The 26,075-nt window shown below is 43.5% G+C and overlaps 1 protein-coding gene across 7 annotated transcripts in view; it reads left to right on the top strand.

The window, feature by feature from the left end:
• LOC133499409 (3-hydroxy-3-methylglutaryl-coenzyme A reductase-like) overlaps positions 1-26,075 on the top strand; it is a 69,022-nt gene that overhangs the window by 31,910 nt on the left and 11,037 nt on the right. For 4 of the 7 annotated variants that reach the window (XM_061817411.1, XM_061817412.1, XM_061817414.1 and 1 more), the window contains exons 12-19: positions 9,850-10,044; positions 10,125-10,283; positions 10,372-10,529; positions 10,622-10,727; positions 10,852-11,022; positions 24,831-24,971; positions 25,048-25,206; positions 25,672-25,826. In XM_061817411.1, coding sequence (XP_061673395.1) covers positions 9,850-10,044; positions 10,125-10,283; positions 10,372-10,529; positions 10,622-10,727; positions 10,852-11,022; positions 24,831-24,971; positions 25,048-25,206; positions 25,672-25,826 — 1,244 coding nt within the window. Of the gene's footprint in view, positions 1-9,849; positions 10,045-10,124; positions 10,284-10,371; positions 10,530-10,621; positions 10,728-10,851; positions 11,023-11,834; positions 12,029-12,115; positions 12,529-16,886; positions 17,025-24,830; positions 24,972-25,047; positions 25,207-25,671; positions 25,827-26,075 lie in introns of those variants that run through there. The other 3 variants (XM_061817417.1, XM_061817416.1, XM_061817418.1) reach the window with 3 other exon arrangements.

Below are 26,075 nucleotides of genomic sequence, written 5' to 3'. Positions count from 1 at the left end.
TTGCGCTGAACCCCTATGCTGAGGTCAAATTGGATTTATCATTTAGTCTTTATCGTCAAAAGCGTCGAGGAATATGAAAAAGTCATGCGTGCATGTAGCCTCATACGGTTAATCCACGGGATTTTGAAAGGCTCTGAGTGGAGGTTGAACCGGAAGTTGAGGAAATTGTTTCACTGGGAAAAGCTGAGGAGATCAACAAGTTGGTTCAGGAGCACAACAAGGATCCTTCGATGTTCAGGAGCATCACAGGGATCTTTTGATGGATGAGCTGAAGGAGTTGGAGGCGATGCAACACGGCAATGCAGGAGCAGTATAGTGAAGACGGCAGGAGGAGGCAGCCACTATGCTGTCAGCCAGAATAAAAGAAGTATTAACGAAATTCCATGACATTTCCAAATTTATTCAAAAGAATCATCCGGAAAATATGTAAACTCGCGGTATCGCTCACTTTGATGACGTTTGCCTTGCACATTTCCGCGAGGTTATTAGAAGCCATTAAAGGCAAATATCCTTGGATTGGTACGTCACGAAACATTGGAAGTTAATTTTGGTTTTGAATTCATAGTTTGTGGAATTTATTAATTTTAGTGGAATTAAGTTGTGTGGGGGCCTCCTCCTCTGTCCCCCATGATGCCTTGGCACGCACCCTTCTCTTTGCATCGTTACTCAATGCCAAAGGTAAATGAACATAATTATTTTTATTATTCTTTACATTATGTGCACTTTGAATGCTTATTTTTAAGGTAAATTAACATCTTTTTTAAATTTTTCTTTACATTATGTAATCTTTGAATGCTTATTTTTGGCAGCGGGGGGTCGGGGGTAGGGAGGTTTGGAACAGTTTTGGCTATTTACATATAAAATGCGTTTCTACTTTTGAAAAATTTAAGATCCGAAACGACTTCCGGAACAGATTAATTCCGTAAGTAGATGTACCACTGTATGGGAAATATTGCTTTTTTTTGTTGCCCCTTTTCAGGTCAGAATAGGTTGTCTTGAATCAATAGATTGTTTCTATGAAGTACCTATGTGAAGAGTTAGGAAGATAGTGATGAGAATGACGTGGAACAGTCTTTTGGCTGCAAAGAGCAGATCCGATATGTTTAGTTTTCACAGTCCTCTTTTTTCCAAACTATTATGAGGTGCTAGAGTTTCACATTCACAAGCTGACACTGGCTCTGCGAAGGTCCTTTATGGTGGATTGTCTGGTGTTAACCTACTTCGAAACCAACTCCTCAAAAATCTCACAAAGAGAATGAGCAAAATTTAAATTGAAAAAACTATATGATTCAGAAGAAATGCAGGATGGAAGCAGTGTCTCACTGACACGCGGAGCGCGCCACTTGGACCGGTCATTAGTACGAGAATTTACAGAAAACAGTGACATTTATGGAATGCTGGAAAATGTTTGCTTTGATTAAAGTGGCAGTGTGACCTTAACGGAAGAGTGCAAATAAAGCGAAATAAACTTGTTTGATTTTTAAGAAGACGACGCATGTAGTAAGATGTCACAAGGGTAAAGACCACATTGTTACAAAAATAAACTGATTAAAACTTCCCAACTAACCAGTCAAACTGTCCAACAAAAATTAAATAAAAGGACACCATACAAAACAAAAGACAAGTAAAAAACTGGATGTCCCTACAAATTAACAAACCCATTTGTTAAACAAAGAAAAACAATACAATGATTTGCAAATCATGTTCAACCAATACAGTATTTAATTGAATGCAATACAAAGACAAGATATTTCATGTTCAAACTGATAAACTTTCCATCCATTCATTTTCTACCGCTTTTCCGGGTCGGGTCGTGGAGGAAGTAGCTTCAGCGGGGATACCCAGCCTTCCCTTTCCCCAGCCAATTCTGAGGAAATATTCATGAACTTGAAATTTTATGCATGCAGTTTTTATGCATGTTCCAAAAAAGGTGGAAGATGTGGCAAAAAAGGTGGCAAAAAAAACTCAGAAAGTTGAGGAATGCTCATAAAACACCTGTTTGGAACATGCCAGTCTCAGCTAATTCAGTATGGCACTGCAACCGTAAGTGTAACTTAACACGGTACGATGCAAAGCCGAAGCCAGAACACCCAGGAACGCGTACGGCTTCTCTGGGCCCAAGCACAAGATGGACTGACCCACAGTGGAAAAGTGTTTTGTGATCCAAACGAGTCAACATTTCAAATTGTTTTTAGAATTTGTGGACGTTGTCCTCCAACCCGAAGAGTAAAAGAAGCATCCGGACTGCTATGGATGCAAAGTTCAAAAGACAATATCTCTCTGATGCAGTGATTCTCAATTAGAAAAAGATTTAAAGTGCATCAATTTGGCTGAAATTGAAGTGTATTTTAGCAGCACTGTCATCATCAAGCATGACAAAGACCATGTCTAATGGTGCAGGCAGTATCAGTTACTCTTCTATGGTATGCCACTTTATATAATGCTAACACGAAGCAGCATCCAGAAAGTGAGATGAATGTTGGCAATATTCGGCACATTTTCCCTGAAAAAACTGAAGTGGTTTATCAGCGTTATCGGGGTTATCTGTTTAAGCGACACGTTAATTTATTTAACACTCACACTGACAATGAAGGAGCCACTGCCACCTACTGAAGTGGATGTACAATTATACTATATACTATTATATTGTATTATATGTATTATATTCTAGTAAGGAAATAAAGCATGTTCCCTGGTGTTTTGATGCAAATAAGAGTATTGACTTAATGGAACCTGATGTGTCACCTGTTTTTTCCTAAATATGGGTCCAGTGCCTAAACCACTCTACAGTCAACAGTTTAAAATTTAATGCATCTTGAACCTAAAGCAGCACCATGACTCATGATACGAAAGAGAATGCATGATGTTCAAGATGTGGTACAAAGACCTTACCATCATAACTCTAAGCAAAAACAAGTCAGAACTCATTATAATGCAACAGAAATAAGCTATGCTGCCAACCATCGAGATACCAGCATATGATGGTGAGCCGCTTAAATGCAAATCATTTATTCGAGCTTTCAAGTATCTAATTGAAGACAAAACAAGAAGCAGCCAGGATAGTCTCTACTTTCTTGAGCAGTACACTATCAGCCAGTTGAAAAGTTGTCAAAAGTTGTCCATATATGAATTCTCACAGAGGATTTATGGAAGCCAAATGATGATGAAAGGAGCATTAAGGGGACAAAATCCAGAATATAAATTTTGTATTTGCACAATGCATACTTTGAACCTGAATGTAACCCTCTGGGGGCACAAGCCAGTGAAATCTGGAGGCCAGTACCAAGCAGAAGGTTGCGTCAGGAAGGCCATCCAACGTAAAATTATGCCAAACAAATATGAGAATTGATCTAAAGAATACCATCCTGGAATGGTCGTGGCCCGGGTGAACAACGCCCGCCCCCAGCACCATTAACCTGCAGGACGTCGGTGGAAATTCAGTTACTGTGGGTTGAAGACAAAGAAGAGGAGGGTAGCGGATTTGTTGGCAGAAGAAGAGGAATGCACAGAGCCTAGAGCTGAGTGTAGGGAGTTTGAATGTTGGGACTATGACAGGAAAAGCTCAGGAGTTGGTTGACATGATGATTAGGAGAAAGGTTGATATAGTGTGAGAGCAGGTGGAAAGGTAGTCAGGTTAGAAGTTTAGCGGCAGGGTTTAAATTATTTTACCATGGAGTAGATGGAAACACAAATCGAGTAGGGGTTATTTTAAAGGAAGAGCTGGCTAAGAATGTCTTGGAGGTGAAAAGAGTATCAGATTGAGTGATGAGGCTGAAATTTGAAATTGAGGGTGTTATGAATAATCTGATTCGCGGCTATCTCCCAAGGGTAGGATGTGACTTAGAGTTGAAGGAGAAATTCTGGAAGGAACTAGATGAAGTAGTTCTGACCATCCCAGAAAGAGAGTTGTGATTGGTGCAGATTGTAATGGACATATTGGTGAAGGAAACAGGGGCGATGAAGAAGTGATGGGTAAGTACGGCATCCAGAAAAGGAACTTTGAGGGGCAGATGGTGGTGGACTTCGCAACAATGATGGAAATGGCAGTAGCGTACACTTTTTTTCCAGAAGGGACAAGAACATATAGTGACCTACAAGACGAAAGGAATACCAAAAGGTAGACAATATTTCGGAGGACATGGCGAGACCACCGGGATCTCCTTGGATAGCCGCTCTAAGTAATGGCCCCATACGTTTTTGGATTAAGTTGATGAATGAAGAAAATGAGAGAGTAGGAAGAGTAGAAGAAGCAAGTGTGAAGGACCAGGAAGTGCCAATGACTAGTAAGGGGGACATTAGAAAGGCACTACAAAGGATGTAAAATGGAAAGGCAGTTGGTCCTGATGACATACAGGTGGAGGTACGGAAGCTATTTGAAGAGGTGGCTGTGGAGTTTTTGACCAACTTATTCAATCGAATACTGATAGGCAAGAAGATGCCTGAAGAATAGAAGAAAAGTGTGCTAGTTGCCATTTTTAAGAACAAAGACGATTTGCATAGCTGTGGGAAATATAGAGGAATAAAGTTGATGAGCCACACAATGAAGTTATGGGAAAGTGTAGTGGAGGCTAGACTTACTTAGAAGTAAGCGTCTGCAAGCAACAGTATGGTTTAATGGCAAGAAAGAGTACCACAGATGTATTATTTCCCTTGAGGATGTTCGTGGAAAAGAAGGAGTTACATTGTGTCTTTGTGGATCTAGTGAAAGAAAAGAAAACCTATAACAGAGTACCAAGAGAGGATCTATGTTTCTGCATGCGTAAGTCTGGTGTGGCGGAGAAATATGTAAGAATAGTACAGGACATTTATGAGGGTAGCAGGACAGTGGTGAGGTGTGCCACATGTGTGACAGAAGAATTTAAGGTGGAGGTGGGACTGCATCAGGGATCACCTCAGAGCCCCTTCCTGTTTTCTGTAGTCATGGATGGGCTGACAGATGAGGTTCGACTGGAATCCCCTTGGATCATGATGTTTCCAGATGATATTGTGATGTGCAGTGACAGCAGAGAGCAGGTGGATGAACAATTAGAAATATGGATGTATGCACTGGAAAGGCGAGGAATGAAGATTAGACAAAGTAAAACAGAATATATGTGCATGAATAAGAGGGGTGGAGGGGGAAGAGTGAGGCTTCAGGGAGAAGAGATAGCGAGGGTAGATGACTTCAAATACCTGGGATCAACAATCCAGAGCAATGGTGAGTGTGGTAAGGAACTGAAGACACGGGTCCAGCTAGGTTCGAACAGCTGGAGGAAGGTGTCTGGTGTGTTTCCGGCACATATCTTGTTCTTACTGTTCCTAGTTTATGATGTGTTGTAATCCCTCCCACATCTTTTTTGAGTTGTTTTCTGTGAAGCACTCCTCAATATTTCTTTTGTAGGCCGCCTTGGTCACTCTGATGCCGTTCTTTAAGTCGGCTCTAGCGGCACTGTAGTGTGCCTTGTCCCCTGACCTGAAGGCAGTGTTGCGACGTCTCAGGAGTGCCTTAGTCTCTCGGGTCATCCAGGATTTTTGGTTGGGGAAAACCTGGATCCGTCTATTTACAGTCACAATGTCTATACAGTTTTTAAGACAGAACAGTATCTGTGTGTTCCTGGAGGTTCTGGTGTTCAAATAATTCCCAAGCAGTGCATGAAAAACAGTCCTCCAGGTGAGATGGTGCATTCTCAGGCCATGTTGTAATTGTCTTTGGTTGAGGCCTGATTTGTTTACATAGGGGAATGTATGTTGGTGCGAATGTGACGCAGACATGGTCCGATCCAGCAAGATGAGGGAGTGGGGAAGCCCTGTATGCATGTTTAATGTTGGCATAAACATGCTCCAGGGTTTTGTCTGGTGGGACACGTCACATACTGGACAAATTTGGGTAGTCACCAGCAACAGTCAATACTCCGTTGGGGTGGGTGAGCTGCTGTTTGTTTACAGTCACGAGCAGACGGCTAAGTGCTGTGCTAATGTTAGCATCCAGCGGGATATAGACAGCTACCACAATGAACACTTTTAGCTCCCTGGGTAGATAAAAGGGTCTGCACGAGACTGCAAGGACCTCTAGATTGGGAGAACAGTGGGTGTCGATGATCCTGCTCTTAGAACACCATTCGTTTTGGACATAGAAACAAAGCCCTCCCCCACTGGATTTCTTTGGTTCTATCTTGTAGCCTGCTCGCAAAACTCCAGCATCAGGGATTCGCAGGTGTAGCCACGTCTCCGGGATGAAAATAATACTGCAGTTCCGAACAAAGCTGCTCATGGGTAGTTGTAATTCTAATTCGTTCATTTTGTGGGTGATGGATCTTGCATTGGTCAAAAAGATGCTTGGAAGCACAGGTCTGTGAAGTTGCTCCCTTAGTTTAGCAGCCAGGCTTGCCCGACATCCTCGTTTTTGTTAAGGCTCTTTGCGCCTTCTTAGTCGCTTAAGGCTCCATCACACCATGACAACGTCCTCTGAACATTTCAATCGTTATATTTTTCAGCGTTCTCAAACGAGGATGACACATGTGGCGTGTGATTAACGTGTGTCGAACGCATGACTTAAAGTGTGTCTAACGCACGAAAAGCGTGTAACAGCGACCAAATAAGATACCCCTAAAAACCATTAGCGTGTGCAAACGTGTCATTGGGACGCGACGAGCGATTTGTCAACGTAAGACGAGTGTGTTACGCGTGTGACCAATGGCTGAATAACGACAGAAAAGCGTTTTGCTGGTGTGGAATTTTTACAGTGGAACCAGGACATTGGAAAGTTCATAGTCACTTCAGTTGTTGTCGTGAGTTAGAACAGTGAGCATCATGCCGCCGAGAAGAACAAAAGTTAGGGCGCGGACTTCAGCAACTAGCGCTGCTAGTAAGAAAGCTAAGCCTCTTTCAACAGCAGGAGGAAGTGGACGTCCGGGAAGTAACCCTAACCCTGGGTACCCCAAACACCTTGCAAACCCCAGTGAGGACGGTCCGACAAAGAGACTAAAGAAGCAGGGAAAGGATTGCAGGATCCTGGACCGGGCTGTTGAGCATAGTCTGGAGTTTTTCCGCGAAAACGAACTGCTGTTTTCTGGATCTTCCATAGTAGGCGCTCTCTACTGTAGCTTAATATTAAACGGACCTTGCTTTTACAAAGCATCGGTTTATATACCCATATGCATGGAAGTTCGGGAAACACTCAAATGACGCTCAATGGACACCAAACGACGTTTGTTTCACTTTGGTTACACGCTGTGTGCGCTAGGGGATTGTTCAGTGTGCGTTGACAGGTTGCCAGTGAGTCGTTCACTGCAAAGGAAACGTTGAAGTAACAACCAAGTAAGCTAGAGTTACGACTGCTTAACGATAGGCAAACGCGTGCAACGCTCGGCGAACCTTAGTAAAACGTTCCATGGATGTTCTTGAACGTTCTGCAGCATTTAAAATTAAATGTTGATGAACGCTGGTCTCCAAAACTTTTGTGCATGTTCAAAACTTTTTTTCCGGACCGGCGTTCTCCGCCGATTCCCAGCGTTCATTGACGTTCACTGGCGTGGAAACAACGCGACTCTGGGGCTATCCCGGCGACCACGGGCGGCTACCAACGTTTCCTCAAATGCTACAGGACGCTGGCCAGAACGTCATGGTGTGACGGGGCCATTACTTAGAGCGGCTATCCAAGGAGATCCCGGTGGTCTCGCCATGTCCTCCGAAATATTGTCTACCTTTTGGTATTCCTTTGTTGATAAATTATGCTTCAGTCCCAGATCGATCAGGTCCTGGAGGCTACATGTGACCATGGCTTTACAGTAATCCAGAAGTAGCGGGAAAATAATAAGAAATAAAAAGCACCAAGCTGGAGAGCTTAGAGCCATTGCACCCATGCGCACCGCCATCTTGACGTTGATGTTCTCTCTAAGAGTGAGCAGGTTGGATAGCATTCAATTTGAGCTCATTAGAAGAACAGGCAAAGTTATATGTTTTGGAGACAAGGTTCTAGAGAGCACACTTTGATGGTTTGGACATGTCCAGAGTCAAGGGAGTGAGTATATTGGTATAAGGGTGGTGAGGACTGAGTTGCCAGGCATACGAGCGAGAGGAAGACCAAGAGAAGGTGGATAGATGTTGTGAGGGAAGACATGAGGGCAGTTGGTGTTAGAGAGGAAGATGCAGGAGATAGACTTAGATGGAAAAAGATGACATGCTGTGGCGACCCCTAACGGGACAAAGCGAAAGGAAATGAAGAAGATACATTGAACCTGACATCTGAAAAACCTCATGATAGCACAAGCACTTCATACCTATGCTATATGTCTTTGGGGATACCTTAATGCTATGCAAGATTTACTGTAATTTCTTGAAAATAATGTGCAATTTTAAAAAACTATTTTCAAAAAGTCAATAGAGTGCATTATATTTAGGTATGGATGAAAACTAAAAAATACAATGACATTTGTGACATTTGACAGAGTGGTAAAAAGAAGGTACACAGATACATTTCGATATCATATTTGATGTCTTATGTTACACATTTATATAAATTACGGTAATGTATGCCAACAACCTGAACTCTGACCTCTCTGGGGTGAGCTTTGCATTTTACAATCGTTAGCATAGCATACTTGTTCCTACTGCACCAAACATCGGAAACGATTGTTCGTGAGTTTGTTTTTGTCATGGCCCTGCTGGTCACTGTCCTGGCTGTACCAGTCCCTGATGCAGCACGCGCCTGCTGCAATCAGCGGAGGCGCACACCTGCGCCTCGTCTCTAGTAATTACATCCCAGTTATACAGAACCACAAGTACGGTCTGGCCTTTGTGAAATCTTCATGCCTTGTTCCCGCACTCTCGTAATACCGTTCCTGATCTCCTGTGTACCGACACCTGCATGCCTACTGACCTGCCTCCTACGATTTACCCATCATAAGTTTCCAAGAGACCTAAAGGGATTGCACAGGTGCAAAGGACGAGAGCTTTGTGGGTTCCAAACGACAGGTAGACTAAAAAAAAAAATAATAGTTTGGGGTGGAGCACGTAATCTGTCTCTCATAACGTAACAAAAGATCTGCGTACGTATAACAGGGGTGCTAAATGTCTCGATGTGCGCGTCTGCTCGCCAGTGAAGGCCCAAGCCGGCTGGCCCGGCCTTCCCGGCCTTGTCAGACGAGGTGGCTCGTCGCGGTGCCGTGGCGCAATGTTTTGTGGTAGCCTAAAGACCTGTTTATACTCGGGTAGGTGATGAGCGCTGTGGTCACTACAACTATCCTCCGTGTCATTTGCCTGTATACTGAAGCACAATCCACGTGCGCAGTTTTGAAAATGTGCTGCAATTCTTCTCCAAGTCAGAGGTGTCGCTACAGTTGGTAATGGATAGGACGCCAAAGGTTGGAGTTTCCTCAGCACTTTTTGGTCATTTCTGGTAGCTGTTTTTACTTTACTTTCTCCATAACAAGGAACAAAGCAGCAATAATGGTGACCATGGAACAGTGTATGCTAATATAAATGACAAGATGATACATTTAATTATGTTGCAACATCAATCAAGATGGCGGCGGCATTATTACAGCATATGACTAAAATGGACCAATCATGAAAGATGATCTCCACGGCTTTCTCTGCTCAGCAGCTTTTTTGATGCATGCGCAGTTACTCAGGGGTGCTGCGTGGGGCAATGTGTAGGTCACGAGATGCAATGTTGCCATTGTCATGGTGTATAGAGAGGCCTTAAGTGGACAATATATACACGCAGCAAATGTGGAACTAAGTAAGTGGTAAAAACTTCCAGAATGTTTTTATCATTCTTAAAATTTCTGAAACCACAATCTATCGCTGAATTTACAACTTCTGATATCGGATCTTGAGACTCTTGACACAACGTGACTTTTTTTGCAGCAAGGACCTCGTTTGCTGAGTGATGCTGAGGTAATCCTGCTGGTTAACTCCAAACACATTCCTACTTACAAACTGGAAACCATCATGGAGAGACCTGAGCGAGGTGTAGCAATACGGAGACAGATGATATCAGAAAAGCTTCCCTCTCCCTCTGCACTCACATCATTGCCATTCACTGATTACGACTACTCCAAGGTGAGGTCAGATTACTTGCATGCAATTAACACAAGTCCTCATTACTACATATTTTAAAAAGCTGTGAATGTGTTTTCCAGGTTATAGGCACCTGCTGTGAGAATGTGATTGGATATATGCCTGTACCGGTAGGCGTGGCTGGGCCACTATATCTGGATGGGACACAGTTCCAAGTTCCCATGGCAACTACGGAGGGATGCCTTGTAGCTAGCACCAATCGGGGATGTCGGGCAATTGCGGTAAATATTGTAGTTTTTAAAGTCCCTACAGGTATTGCTGTTATCATCTTTGGTGTATTTGACTGACTCTGTTTTCTCCACTCTTTAGCTTGGAGGCGGAGCCAGAAGTCGCATCCTGGCTGACAGCATGACCCGAGGACCTGTGGTGAGGATGCCTTCTGCCTGCCAGGCTGCAGAGGTTAAAGGATGGCTGGAAAGCAGAGATGGTTTCCAGGCCATCAAAGAAGCCTTTGACAACACCAGCAGGTAAACTGTGACCACGACTGTTGACATTTACATGCATGGACACATTTTGAATTTGCCATAATGAGTAACATCTGTAGTTGACATTTTGGCAGGTTTGCTCGGCTCCAGAAGCTGCAGGTTGGTCTGGCTGGAAGAAACCTGTACATTCGTTTTCATTCTAAGACAGGGGATGCAATGGGAATGAATATGATCTCAAAGGTAATTATCAAATAAGTGTATGAGAGTCATTATGGCAGTGTCAATCACATTTTTTCTCGCATTTTTAGAGCAATGTGAACAAAGTGCACGACACATACTGAAAGTGTGTCCTATCCTGCTCTAGGGTACAGAACAGGCTTTAACAAAACTTCAGCAGCACTTCCCAGAGCTGCGTGTTTTGGCTGTCAGTGGGAACTACTGTACAGATAAGAAACCATCTGCAGTCAACTGGATAGAAGGCAGAGGAAAATCTGCCGTCTGTGAAGCCACTATCCCTGCTAATGTAGTCAGAGAGGTAGGTTTACAGTGCCGTGAAAACTATTTGCCCCCTCTGTTTTTTTTGTGTATCACATGCAAATGTTTAAAATCACCAAACCATTTTAATCTCACTGAGTGTCTGGTACATTTCTGAAATTCAGTCCAACACGCTCACCATACCCCGAGGGTACAGCGTTCAGAGACAGAGAGAACATGTTTTTAGGAATTGTAGACGTTGTGTCCTCTGTGACAAAGAGTAAAACAACAATCCAAATTGTTGTAGACTCAAAGTTAAAAAGCATCAGCATCTGATGGTATGGGGCTGTGATATTGACAATCGCATGGGTAACTTACACATCTGTGAAGGCACCATTCATGCATACATAAGGTACGTACAGGTTTTGGAGAAACATACAGTATGCTGCCATTTAAAGGTCTACCGACATCCCTATATACATTGTAAAATTTATATTGTTATGAAAATTACACATAGTATTATTCACTTCAATGTCTCTATGGAAAAAAATGAGTGGAGAGCGTGTCATTCATTCGCAAAGTTTCGGAAGTCTTACTCGACATGCCAGTGGCAGCCATATTGCCTGCAACATCATTTAAAAATGTCACACTGGGACAGTCGCCATTGAGAAGACGCTGTGCCACCTGCTATGAGAGATGAACAACAGAGATTTTGGGATTTTACCGCCCCTTCTGACATGGAAGCTCTTTTCAAAAAGAACATCTCACAATCGAGTGAAGTGACCAGGGCCATTTTACCCTATCGTTTCGAGCCATATTTAGATGACATACAGACTCCCCGACAGTATGTATGACAGTATGTAATGTACTCAGCAGGACTCATGCCGGGCGAAAAAGCGGTGGCCGGTGGGAAGGAGAGCTCCTTTCTCCTCCCGCATGCAGCTAAACCTTCTCCCCACCCGATCAACCTCCGCGGCGGCGATGCACTCCGATGGTGGTGGCATTGAACAACACTGGGCCGCGTGCATCGACACATTTAGCACCCCCCACTTATGTACTTTATTCAGGTATTATGACGCAGATCTTTTGTTATTTCCGAGAGGATTATGTCATTCCCCAACCTCTCCCCCCCCCGAAATATTTTTTTTTAATAGCTCCATACACACCTACCTGTCATTTGGAAGCCAAGAAGCTCACGTCCTTTGCACCTGCGCAATCTATTTTTCATGACGAACTGGGTCTTTTGGAAATGTGTGAAGAGTGAATCCATCCTCCCGAGTGTTTGATCAATGTCCAGCAATACAATAGACGGCACTTTGGCAAACACGCAGGAAAAAACAGTTACTTTCCCGCCGGTAAAACTGGTATAAACGCACAAACCTGCCAGTGCGTCTGGTAAAAACTTCACTTCCTGCTTCTTCTCCAAAATGAATGCCTTGAGAGGATTTTCATCCCAGGAGATGAATGTTCTTAAAAGAAAAGGTTAGGGTAGGGTAGGGTAGTGGTAAACACGAGCCTGTCCCAGCTTTTTTTGAATGTGTTGCAGCCATAACATTATAAGCAAATGATTATACTCTATAAAAAAAAAAAGAAACTCTTTGTTCTGGTCAGAACCCGAGCTGAAGCCTTATGAATGAGCTGCAGCTCTTTAATGTTCTTTTTGGGGAGCCCAGTCAGACGATTGCAGTAGTCAAGTCTACTTGAGATAGTTTTATCTTGTCTGCTTGACACATACACGCATACAGTATGTTCTTCAGATGCTTAAAGGCAGTTTTTGTGTTTGATTTGATATGACTGTTGAAGGTCAGGTCGGAATCTATCAGAACACCAAGGTTTCGGACTTGGTCTTTGGTTTTTAAAGATAGTGAGTCCAGGTATTTACTAACAGTTTCTTTTCTTTATTGCCAAAAACAATTGTCTCAATTTTGTTGTGGTTTAGTTTAAGAAAAATTTAGCTCATCCAGTTATTTATCTGCTTAAGAGAGTGGCACAACACATCAATTAAACTGTAGTCATTTGGAGACACTGCTAAATATAAGTGTGTGTCATCTGCATAGCTATGATGGTCAAAATGAAAGTTTTGAAGAATTTGGCCCCAGGGTAGCATATACAGACTGAATATAGGCTGAACATGATTTGGAAATCATTGTATTCTGATTGTATTAATGTTGAAGACAACATCCCAACTTCATTGGAATTGGGTTTGTATTTTTCTTTTATTTACAGTAAAATTGTAATTTGAATACATCTGAAAAAAATTAACTTCTGTAAATATGTATCATTAGTGCATGAATGATTAAAAAAAAACTGAAATTATTTTAGCAGATGACTGCAATATAACAGAGAGAAAAAATGTAAACATTTATATTTTCCATACCCACTGTATATACTAGCGATTGGCTGGTGTCCATCTAAGGCCTCTCCCCCAAACATAGCTATAAAAAGCTCCAGCACACCCGTGGCCCTAGTGAGTATAAGCGGTACAACAAACGGATGTATTCATATGGGCGGCATGATGGCTTAGCTGGAAAGCGTTGGCTTCACAGTTTTGAGGTCCCGGGTTCAATCCCAGACCCGCCTGTGTGGAGTTTGCATGTTCTCCCCTTGCCTGCGTGGGTTTTCTCTCCTTCCACATCCCAAAAACATGCAACATTAATTGGACACTAAATTTCCCCGAGGTGTGATTGTGAGTGCGGCTCTTTGTCTCGATGTGCCCCGCGATTGGCTGGCAACCAGTTTAGGGTGTACCCCACCTCCTGCCCGTTGACAGCTGGGATAGGCTCCAGCACTCCCATGACCCTTGTGAGGATAAGCAGCTAAGAAAATGGATGGATGGATGTACTCATATGGCTTCTACCTCCCACAGCTGAGATACAATTAAAGTGACGCCGCTCTTGTCACGCGACTGTTTGAGGCCGAGAGACGAACTCTTTGTTTTTTTACATTTACTTCTAAAATTGTCTATTTTGAGCTGGCACAGTGGAGCAATTGGTTAGATCATTGGCCTCACAGTTCTGAGGACTAGGGTAGAAATTCCAGCCTCCCCTGTTTGGAGTTTGCATGTTCTCCCCATGCCAACATGGGCTTTCTCTCACATCCCAAAAACATGCATTCATTGGAGACTCTAAATTCCTCTTAGGTGTGATTGTGAGTGTGACTGTTGTTTCTCTCTATGTGCTATGCGATTGACTGGCAACCAGTTTAGGGTGTAGCCCACCTCCAGCCTGATGATAGCTGGGATAGGATCCAGCATTCCCACAACTTGTGAGGATAAGCGGTTCAGAAAATTAATGGATGTAAGGATCATTTTTAATATTTGAAAGTGAAGTAGCTTTATTTTTTAGGCTTTAAGGGTCCTTAAACAAACCTTGTGTTTTCATGCCCCTCCAACATGCTGGGCTGTGGTGAACCAATTCCTAAATATAGCTTTTATCCTTTGACTTGAATGTTTGCGTATCTTGAGCTCTTTTTTTGTGAAACTTGGACCGGTTTTTGGACTGTTTCACATGCTTGTTCAACGGCTTAAGAACAACATTCTTGCTCCCAAGTAAAAGAGTGCGGGGGGGACCCAGAGAGCCCACGGGACCATATACCAAATTTTCATCATACAGACTCCCACGAGAAAAGGACGTAACAACCAGGACAGTTTGCCGGGCAAGCCGCAGTCGTGGACTCAAGACGCCCTCGCAACCCACGACCCGAGTGGGCTAGCGCTGCTGAAATCCACCGGTGAGACACTCAAAACTTCCAAAGCTGTGAGCCTTATTAAAAGACATCATCCCAACAACAACCCAAAACTAAAAAAGACAAAAGGAGCACAGGTACAGGGAGACAGAGCAGCGGATACATCACAACACATCCACCAGCCTGGTATTAGGTACAAGACCAGCAGTCATGATGCCTCCCTTTTCCACTGAGGACTATCATGGACTGGTGCAGAGAATGTAAACCCCAGAAATGAAAATCCACAATCCAAATACAAAGTCTATTTGAACGTAAATGGACAGTTGGTGTCACGTCCCATCGGAACAAGAGTAGGACCCAAATGCAGGACTAGGACGATGCAAGGTAGTTCAAGGAGAAACGTTTATTATATGCAGAGGTAGGGGATCGAGCAGGCAGTCCGGTGCAGCAGCGGTAGTTGGGACATCGGGCGAAGAGAGCAGGTGAGCGGACAGGCAGGAGTCAGTACACAGGAGAACAATCAAAGCAGGCAGAAGTAACAAAGGAGTCAGGCTTACAAGGTTGGTCGGAGAACAGGCGAAGGTCGTTACACACAGGTTTGATCAGGGATACCGGAGCACACAAACGGGACATGAAGATCAACAAACTGGCCCCAGCCAGTTGTCATCGCGGTCATATAAATCCACAGCATAATCAGGCTGCATGAGGCGCAGGTGTGCACCTCCCAATCAGCGCACCTGCGCGGGCACCCGCACAGCTCGTGCTGGAGCGGCAGGATCATGACAGTCGCGGCATGAAAACACTCTTTGAATGTCTCAAAAATGCTGAGCAGAAGAATGATGACAGCCATTTAGCTTACCAAAGGGAACTGATGTGGATTGTGGGAACCTGTTCTGTTCAGTCGCCAATTTGGATGTGAGCAGTAAAGCTTGTGGGACATGGCAACTGTAGCTAAGGGGGAAGCGCTTAACCCATTCGTAGGCAGCGTCCCGTTTTTGGGACATCATGATTTTCACGCATTATATGCTTCAGTATATCAAAATATTTAAGTATTTTAATCTGATTCTGGTACAATCTACTAAGAAAACCCAAGTACCCTCTCGTGGGCAGCGTCCCATTTTTGGGATGAGATTAGAAATTAGTAAAGTTATCATATAACTTAACCATAAACGAAAAAGAAGTGTTATTTCCTTGATTGTGGCCTGTTAGGAGACTTTTCTTATCAATAAGGTAAAAAATTCCTACCCGGCCCATGAATGGGTTTAGATCGGCAGTCGGAAAGGTTCATTGGCACGTGCTTGATCCAATTTAATTTGGTGTGTTTGTGTCAACATTTACTCAACTTAGCTTTTAGAAACCCGTTTTGTTTTTCTACTGCATTGCTGGACTGGATATAGTAACTACAATGTGTTTTTAGGTAAAATTATTGTCTATTCAAAAGCTGAATCATCACTCCATTAACGTGCTTCCCGTTGTCACAAGAACATTTTTCAGGAATCCCTCATGTTTTGCCAAAATCTTTTTCTGACACCTTAAGCAAGGAGACAATCTCGTCTTTGTGGATTTATATTACAAAACAGAGGAAAATCTTTGCAGAGAGGAAAGGGTACAAATCTCGTGAGTTGTCAACACTTACACTAAAGATCAGGTCCTTTAGATATATGAAAGTTTGAGAGACAGAAAAAAAAAATAAGACTAAACAACACACTTACTTATGTCCAGCTGTATACACATGGAGACAGCAAAATCAACACCACTTTAGGAACAGCCTGACCGGGAGAGTTAGAAGTCACAACAGGATAAAACCTGTTAAAGTTGAAGGTAGAACCAATGGAACTATAATTCGGTATATATGCACAATATAAATCTGCCAATACACCCATCTGGGAATAATTTCCGTCAACAAAGGTTTTGCCACTGTGGAGATCGACATATGCTTTGCTGGAAATACTTCAATCAATTTTGAAAACATGTCGACCATAACTAGGTAATAGTTCTTGACTTCACAGGGTGTTAATCCTATAATGTCCATCATTTCATGTTGGAATGGCTGTCTAGGTAGTGGATGTGCCCCCTGTTGTGTAAGCGGGTGCGGTTTACCAGAACTGAAGGGAGCACATGTGAGGCAAGATTCGCAAAAGCCAACTGTGAAAGCGGAATACCCTTTTGCAAACCAATGATATTGCATTGCAGAAACCATCCCCTCTTTTGAAACATTGTCCAACCCATGTGTCATTTTAGGATAACAAAAGAAAAGACAAGGGAGACGAGGCTTACCGTCAGTTCCCATCCAAATGCCATTCTTGTCTCGAAAGTCACCCCGCACTGTCACCACATCGCACCTTCAGCGGGTGGAGAAAGCTAGTCAGCGACTTGAGGAGAGACTTTAGCTGGAGGTCAGCGAGGGGGGGGGGGGGGTAGATTGGGCAGTGGAAAGAGAGAAGGTGAAGTGGAATGAAGGAAGAAGCAGGTGTAATGCAGCCTTGGCGGCGGCATCTGCACGTGCATTTCCCTGAGAGATAGGGTCAGACAAGTCAGTATGTACCGCACATTTACTATAAAAGATGGCAGAAGGACAACATCAAGGAGCGATGCAAACTGGTCATGGTGAAGAATTGATTTGCTATCAGATTTAAAAAATTTGCGTTGGTCCCAGAGGGCGCCAAAGTCATGGACCACACCAAGAGCATCATAGGAGTCTGTGTAAATGGTGACGGATTTCCCCTCCACCAATCAACAGGCCTCTGTGAGTGCCACCAACTCAGCTGCTTGTGAAGAGTAATTTGAAGGGAGTGGTGACGAAGCCACGATACCAAAATCATCAACCAGCGCAAAGCCACTGCAGCAAGAACTAGTATCAGGATCTCGTGAAGTTGGACAATCTACATCAAAGACGAATCTGGATTTTGCAACGGCAAATCAAAAAGGTCAACATGAAGTGTACGTAATGCTGTAATTCCACTACGCAAGAGTGTGGCTGCCCCTCATCAGGGAGTGGCATGAGAGTAGCTGAGTTGAGAGTTTTACAACATCATTTTGAGACATAAGGAAGGCCCAACAACACCATGTTGTATCTGAGCCAACGTGCAGCAGACAAGTGTGATGAGCGTTGTTATGCAAAATGGAATTTACACAATGGGGGGACATACAGAGTGAGTGGTCTGTACCCCACTGTCACATGTAGCAAGTAAAACCTGTTCAAAGACTGCCACTGTACGGAGGCACGTAAAGACCTTTTGCCACGGGATCAAGTAGAAGAGAGAAATACCCCATTATACGGAGACGGTCGCCATAGCGGTGAAGCAACACTGATGTCATGTTTCCGTGGCGTTCGTCTACAAACTGAACAAGAGGCTCAGATGAGTCCAGAATCCCAAGAGTAGGGTAGGATTGCAAGGCACACTTGAGCTGTTTGAAGGTACTGCTAGCCTCCGTCAGTGATCAGTCCAAAATGAGAGAATGTATTACGGTCATAAAATAATTTGGGATGAAATGTCTACAATAAAAGCACATTCCCAAAAATCCATCCATGCATTTTCTTTGCCGCTTATCCTCACAAGGGTCTGGAGCCTATCCCAGCTGTCAATGGGCCGGAGGCGGGGTACACCTTGAACTGGTTGCCAGCCAATCGCAGGGCACATGGAGACAGTCAGCACTCACACTCACAAACACACCTAGGGGCAATCTAGAGTGTCCTATTAATGTTGCATGTTTCATTGGATGTGGGAGGAAACCGGAGTGCCCGGAGGAAACCCACGCAGACATGGGGAGAACATGCAAACTCCACACAGGCGGGTGCGGGATCGAACCCGGGACCTCAGAACTGTGAGACTAACGCCTTCCAGCTGAGTCTTCGCGCCGCCCATTAAAAAAAAAATTACAACACCAATTTCTTTGTAAGTGGTTTGGGTGTGTAAAAAATACATTGTGTCAGGTGGAATTTGGCTCGAAATGACATAAGGGCTTGGCACACCAAGAACTGGAGAATTTATTGCAGCGTTAACAGCTTGCAAATCTTAAAAAACAAATGGAAATATCGACATTTGAATGAGAAAATCATCACATTGTACAATATTTCCAGCTTTGAGCAATGCTTCAAATACCAGTCAAATACCATCAACAGCATCTGCTCACAATGGGTATTGAAGCTGTTCTGGACGATAGGACGATTTATACTCAATTTGAACCGGTGGATAGTTTTTAATTAGCCCAACATCATGCTTACTGGTTGCCCACAATATTGATGGGACTTGCTCCAGCAGAGGAGAAATGTCCGTCGGATTTTGTGTGTGAAACGACTGAGGTTGGAACAAGGTTGACTTAAATTTGAGATAAATGGAACGTAGGGCATTTGTGTGTAGACGAAATGCCTATCTGTGTGTATTCAGAGATTCTGAAAAACACATTGTTCGATCTGATGTTTGTGCCCAATCAGTCGTGCACTGACATCCATCAACAAATGGGCCTCCATCCTGCCATTTTGCTACAGGTTGTTTTCCCAAAGAAATGTGTGGTGTTGAACAGACAACATCAAAGACAGACATCTGCGCAAAAGTCTTTGTTTAAAAAAAAAGTCACTGATATTCAAGTAGTCATTTAGGTCTCTATTAAGAGTCTCTTCATAATGTCGGTCTATTCCATCTTGCACATGTCATACAATGGAATTTATGGGACCTCATTATGTCAGAACCGTGAGAAATTAACTGAGCCGCAAATCTTGTCAGATAGGTGCTACTTGGACCGCTAATCCCCAATGATACATGTATTTCTGGTTGACGGGACTGAATCTTTCAAATGATGATTCCACACTACCTATCGGACACGTAATTTAATTATCTCGGCAGTGGATGTCAGCAACAATCCGAATTTTATCATGAGATCCCTTCCCAACAAATTGATTGGACATGTGGATGACACCACAAACAAATGCACATCTGGGCCAAAGCCACGCAATGCGCGTAAATGTATCTTTTGTGAAATCCCCATTTACACACATTGACTTTGGTTGGAGCAAGAACAATGGGCTCGAAGGCCATTATCACAGAATTTTAAGCTCCTGAGTCAACAAGGAAAGTAATGAGTGCATTATTCACCATGGGAACGTTCATGTAGGCTGCAGTTTTCAAAAGCGTGTGAATATCTGGCGGCTGGGCGACAATTTCTTTCTCTAAAGCAATAATCTTATCTTGAATCTCAGCATGCAATTTATCAATAGCAAGTGTTTCTTCATTTTGGAGAACAGGTGTTGGATGCAGTTGTGTTTGTGTATCACTGGTCAACTGCACTGCTCCAGGGCCCGTCAGGAATCAGTCAGATGTGACACCACGTGAGCTGAGCACCTCACACCTCCTCTGACAGTCAGCAATGCCATCTTGACATCATTACGAGCAGTCCCTTTGCCAATGTCTATTCTTTCCACAGTAGTGGCAAGTGTTATTACCGAAGTCACCACTCTCTCAGTTGGCGTTGTCATGGCCTCTTCTACCCTCTCCATATTTCATTCCTTATCCACCGTGTCCTCGGCTTTGAAATTGTCCTTGAGCAATTTGTATTGGCAGCCATCACTAGGTGTGCATTCAGCAATGCCTTTGCCAAGTACTCTTCTTTTTTCTTCTGGTTACATTCTTTGGTCTCAGGGTGTCTAGCATGTCGGATAATTTCTGCCAGGCGGTTGTTTGACCAGTCGCCAATCAGTGTGTGATTATGTCAATGGAGAACGTAGAGCATTCACAAATGCTGCTTTGACAACGGACTCGAAGGCCCTCTGCTCGCCGTCAAAAGTGGCTGGTTTAGAAAGTCCAGAATGGCATTCACAAAAGTCACTAAGGCAGGCAAATACTCAGCTGCTGTATGCTCTGCTCCTTGGACACAGGCACGCATGCCTTACAGGTGAGTGCGGAGTAGGAAGTGTATTTCCAACGCCTCCCCGATGGCATTGTCATTCGCACTTTCCATGGTTCATTAGAGTTCCAAGAGGCAATCCTCACTTTCAGCTGCTCATACTCACCTTCTTCCACTACGGCAGCAATCTTGCCCAAATTCCCCACTCCAAAATGGAGCAGAAAATGTTCATATACCTCACTGCAATGGGCCTCCACTGTCAAGCAAGCTGGAGGAAAGCTTGATGCCGCTTTTGGCTACCGTCATTGGAATGTGACCACTCTTTTATTGCGAGGTGAGGGAGCTGAGTGGTTGGAAGCGGAGGAGAGGGCCACTAGTTGTCATTGTCACTTGGTTGCTCAGGTTTCTGTTTGACTTGCAGAGGATATAGGGGAACCCAGTCACTAGTGTCGTCCCGACGTCTTCCACCAGCCAACCTCGAATACAGTGTCTTTTAAATCCTTAATTTTAATTGTTTTGCTCTTTAAACAACTTTTCTCTTCCTCCAACATTTTCTTTTAAATATTGTAACTGCCGGATACTTAAAGTGCCACTGTCATGAAATGCATAATTTAGTATGTTATTAATGAAAAAACAGCAGCCGACATGGACCCATGCGTTTTTTCACCACAAAACATGTTTTTGACGTATGCAGCTTTTTGTAACTCCTGCCATGAAAATCCTCTCGAGGGATTTGTTTTCAAGAAGAAGCAGGAAGTGACATAAAGGACAGACCCGCCCTCAAGTGGACTCGTTTGTTTCCATTAGTTTTATCTCCGGGAATGTAGCTCGTTGTTCCTTCGTGTTAGCCAAAATGCCAGCTCGTTGCATTGCTGGACATTCCTTGAACACTTGGGAGAATGGATTTTCGTCATGATAAATGGATTGCATGGGTGCAGAGGACGAGAGGTTCGTGGGTTCCAAATAACAGGTAGGTGTGTATACAGCTACTAAAAAAATAATAGTTTTGGGCGGACCACGTAATCCGTCTCTCATAAGAACCGAAATGTGTCGATGTGCGCGTCAGACGGCGTCGGGCTGCTGCGTCGCTTCACCAGCGAAGCGCACGGGCTCCCGGATGGCATCAGCTCTGAAGAAGGCTGCCATAATGCAGCACTCAGCCACGTGCGACTACAACGCAGTAAAGCACCCCGGCTCGACGGTGTTGTTCATTGCATACTGCGGCGGCTGTGAACACGCTAAAGCAGCATGGCTCGGGTCCATGATTAGCCACCTCGGCGCCGAAAATGAGCCACACTGGCCAGCTGCAATAAGCCGTGATGGCTCATCTCCGCCGCGGAAGTGGTTCGGACGGAAGGCAGTTCGGCTGTGATTGCATATCATCTGAATATGGCTCGACACAATAGTGTAATATTGCCCTGGTAACTTCACTCGGTTGTGTGGTGTTCTCCTTTTCGAAAAGATCTTCCGTGTTAGAAGGGGCGTGTTCATCTCCCATAGTAGGGTCCACCGCGTGTTTTCATTGGCGAATGTCTGGGGTGAGGTCACTGACGGGGGATGCAGCCAATATGGCGACCACTTGGATGTCGTAGAATGACACTTCTGCAACTTTGCACATGGATGACGCGCTCTCCGCTCACATTTATTTTTCCGTATAGACGTTGAAGTGAATAGTGTTATATGTATTTTTCATTACAATATCTATTTTAGAATGTTTATAGGGATGACACTTGGCCTTTAAACTTACCGTGACTGGAAAACCATTGTCAGTTCCCTATTTCTCTACCCACACAATAGATTTGTCACATTTTTCCCTCTTGTGTAGGTCATGATTGGTGATGTGTACACTGGTAAATCCCTGTATTTATTGTTATCACTGCTTCTCTTTTTCATAATATTCAAATGTTGTCGAAATTGTCTGGGCCTCGAACCCCTAATTGTTGGGTCTTGGGGACACGAACCCCTCACGTCAGAGCCTGAAGCACTGACGCCCTCACTGAATTTAAGCCTGGGAAGTCTATCCCTTGCTATCGCTTTGTAGTGGTTCATCTGGAATCCTGGAGTGATGGCCAATCTAGGAAGGCAGACAAGCAGTCCCCGATCTTAAATCTTGGGAAAGGCAAGACTAGTGCGCTCGTGCCAGATGATCAGTCACAGGTTCAGAAATCCCCTGGATGGTGCATCAATCCTGGAATCCCATCTTTTTCTGACACCATAAGCAAGGAGACAATCTTGTCTTTGTGAATTTTTATTATAAAAAGAAAGGAAAGTCTTTGCAGAGAGAGGAAAAGGTACAAGTCTTATGAGTTGTCACCTCTTACTAAAGATCAGACTAAACGTTCTTTCATTGTATAAAAGTGAGACAGACCGAAAGAGATAAAACAAAACAGGACAGTTATCTATCTCCAGCTGTATACACATGGAGCCGGTAGGAACATCACATGAGGAACAGCCTGACTGGGAAAACTAGAAGCCACAACAGGATCTTCTTCTTTTCCTTTCGGCTTGACCTTGTCTCCAAAACATCTAACTTTGGTTGTCCCTCTAATGAGCTAATTTCTAATCCTATCCAACCTGCTCACTCCGAGCGAGAATCTCAACATCTTCATTTCTGCTACCTCCAATTCTGCTGCTTCCTGTTGTTTCTTCAGTACCACCGTCTCTAATCCGCACATCATGTTTCTTCAGTGTCACCGTCTGTAATCTGTACATCATGGCCGGCCTCACCACTAGAAACTTTGCCCTTCATCCTAGTCGAGACTATTCTGTCACAAAGAAACACCAGACAGGGTCCTCCAACTGTTCCACCCTGCTTGGACCCGTTTCTTCACTTCCTTACCACACTCACCAATGCTGTGTATTGTTGACCCCAAGTATTTGAAGTCGTCCACCCTCGCTATCTCTTCTCCCTGGAGCTACACTCTTGTCCCTCTGCCCCTCTCATCCATGCACATATATTCTGTTTTACTTCGGCTAATCTTCATTCCTCTCCTTTCCGGTTTGTGCCGCCATCTTTCTAATTGTTCCTTCGCCTGCTCCCTGCTTTCACTGCAGATCACAATATCATCTGCGAACATCATGGTCCAAAGGGATTCCAGTCTAACGTCATCTGTCAGCCTATACTGCAGATGACAATATCATCTGCAAACATCATGGTCCAAGAAGATTCCAGTCTAACCTCATCAGTCAGCCTATCATTATGACCGCAAACAGGAAGGGGCTCAGAGCGGATCTCTGATGCAGTCCCACCTCCACCTTAAATTCTTCTAACACACCTACAGCACATCTTACCACTGTTCTGCTGCCCTCAAACATGTCCTGTACTATTCCAACATATTTCTCCTCCACATCGGACTTGCATATGCAGTATCACAGTTCCTAGTTCGCGCTTAGTACTCTGTCATAGGCTTTCTCTAGGATAAAACCTGTTAAAGTTGAAGGTAGAACTAATAGAACTATTATATTCGGTATATATGTAAAGCATAAATCTGCCAACACATCTTTCCATTCTTTCCTTACAAATTCCTTATCGATCAGTGAACCTTTCTGTAAAGAGGTATTAGAATCCCAGGTCGGAGAATGTATCGTGTTTTTACCCAGTCTGGGGCAGAGAGAAATTGGAGCATTATCGGTGTTCATTATTGTATGTGTTTGGGATGTACTGTTTTAAGTAACTTAGTTATTTGTAAGAACGTTGTCAATTTTAAAGAACTAGAAACTCAATTAATATTAATTTTCACAATTTAAACAGTTCCCAGGTGTTATGAAAGGTTTTTGGTGTATGTCCTCACAACGTAAGCTTGCATAAATCAGTGTCAACACTGGAGCTCTGCTTACCTTTGGCTCTGACATAATAATTGCTTCAATCTGTTTGTAAAGTGACAAATCTTCACCCAACCTGGCTGCATGTTATTATTTAAATTGTGTCAAAATTCTGACCAATTTATTGAAACAGATTGATGGTGTAATGTGAATTATTATTCTATGTATAATGTATTATTGTTATTATATGCTCATTTGGTAAAATGCCATTTACGTATATTACCAACATTGGACTACTCGACACACAGTAATTCGTAGAGTTCATTTCTTTTTGGCCTGCTTTAATTTAGGGTTAACCCTAACCTGCCTTCACAAATTCACAGATTGGGGGTCAGTACAACAACAAACCCAAAGTCAGGTTAAAAAATATTGGGGCACAATATTGAGCTGGACTCAGCTCCATCTATTCTTCACCCCGAACGGATAGACAGTTTTAAAAATGGATGCATTTTTTTCAGAAAGAAAACACAAGGTTTTATCAATTTTTCTGGGTGTTCACTTACATTAAGCACTGTATTGCAGGTTTTGAAGACCTCTGCAGAAGCTCTGGTGGAGGTAAACATCAATAAAAACCTTGTTGGCTCAGCTATGGCAGGCAGCATTGGTGGATTCAATGCACATGCAGCCAACCTGGTAGCAGCTATATACATTGCCTGTGGACAGGTAATACTTATAACATTCTATCTCTGCTCATTCCAAGTGCATACTTTGCTTCATTGTGCATGTGTGTGTACCACAGGATCCTGCCCAGTCAGTGAGTAGCAGTAACTGCATCACCCTGATGGAGGTGTCAGGCCCAACAGGTGAAGACCTTTACATCACCTGCACCATGCCTTCAATAGAGATAGGCACTGTCGGCGGTGGAACAAACCTACTTCCCCAGCAAGCTTGCCTCCAGGTTTGCTCACATGACATGACTATTGGTAATAATAGTCTAGCAGTATTAGTGTGAATATAGCAGATGGTCGCTAAATATAGCTACAGTCGCAAAGATGGCCACACTAATTAAGAGTGAATTCAGAGATACACATTGTAACATCGCTAATACATAGCCATAAAACAGCTTTCTCAGCATTATTATTTTATAAAATTGTGGTTTTGTCACACAGTGGGTTACAAATGGTGTTCAAGTAGATTGTGGCTTTATACGTTTTTCCAAGCAAATGGTCCAATGATAAAAATACCAGAGAGCGATGATGAGAAGCACGATGAAGGTATATAAGATGATCCCAGCTCAAATTGCTATTTAATCATTTGAAATTATTTTAATATTTTTTAAAAAACATGTTTATAGCGTACACACTATTTGGCCAATTTAGTCATTAAAAATCTTGAGTCAGGAATGTTGATTGTGCATGTCCAGATGCTTGGCGTACAGGGGGCCAGTGAGGCTTGTCCAGGGGAGAATGCCAGGCAGCTTGCTAAGGTGGTGTGTGCCACTGTGCTGGCTGGAGAGCTATCACTCATGGCTGCCCTGGCAGCTGGCCACCTGGTCAAGAGTCACATGACACATAACAGGTAGGTGTTTTTGATTTTTTTTTCATATGGGTAGTTAACTGCTGAAACCGCATTTTAGATGCTTAGTGGTGCTTTGACATAAGAATGACCTGATTTAGGAGATTTAAAAGATACAAGCCTTCATTCTGCCAATTTTTATTGTATTGATGTACGAGTTTAATGACATTTTCATTTGAATTTTACTGTCAAACTTAAACGTAAAGCAGGCGGCACAGTAGTGCAGCTGTCGACCATTGGCCTCACAGTTCT

The sequence above is a fragment of the Syngnathoides biaculeatus genome, chromosome 4 (genome assembly GCF_019802595.1).
Source record: "Syngnathoides biaculeatus isolate LvHL_M chromosome 4, ASM1980259v1, whole genome shotgun sequence".
NCBI lineage: Eukaryota > Metazoa > Chordata > Actinopteri > Syngnathiformes > Syngnathidae > Syngnathoides > Syngnathoides biaculeatus.
This window is presented reverse-complemented; position numbering and strand designations above follow the sequence as displayed.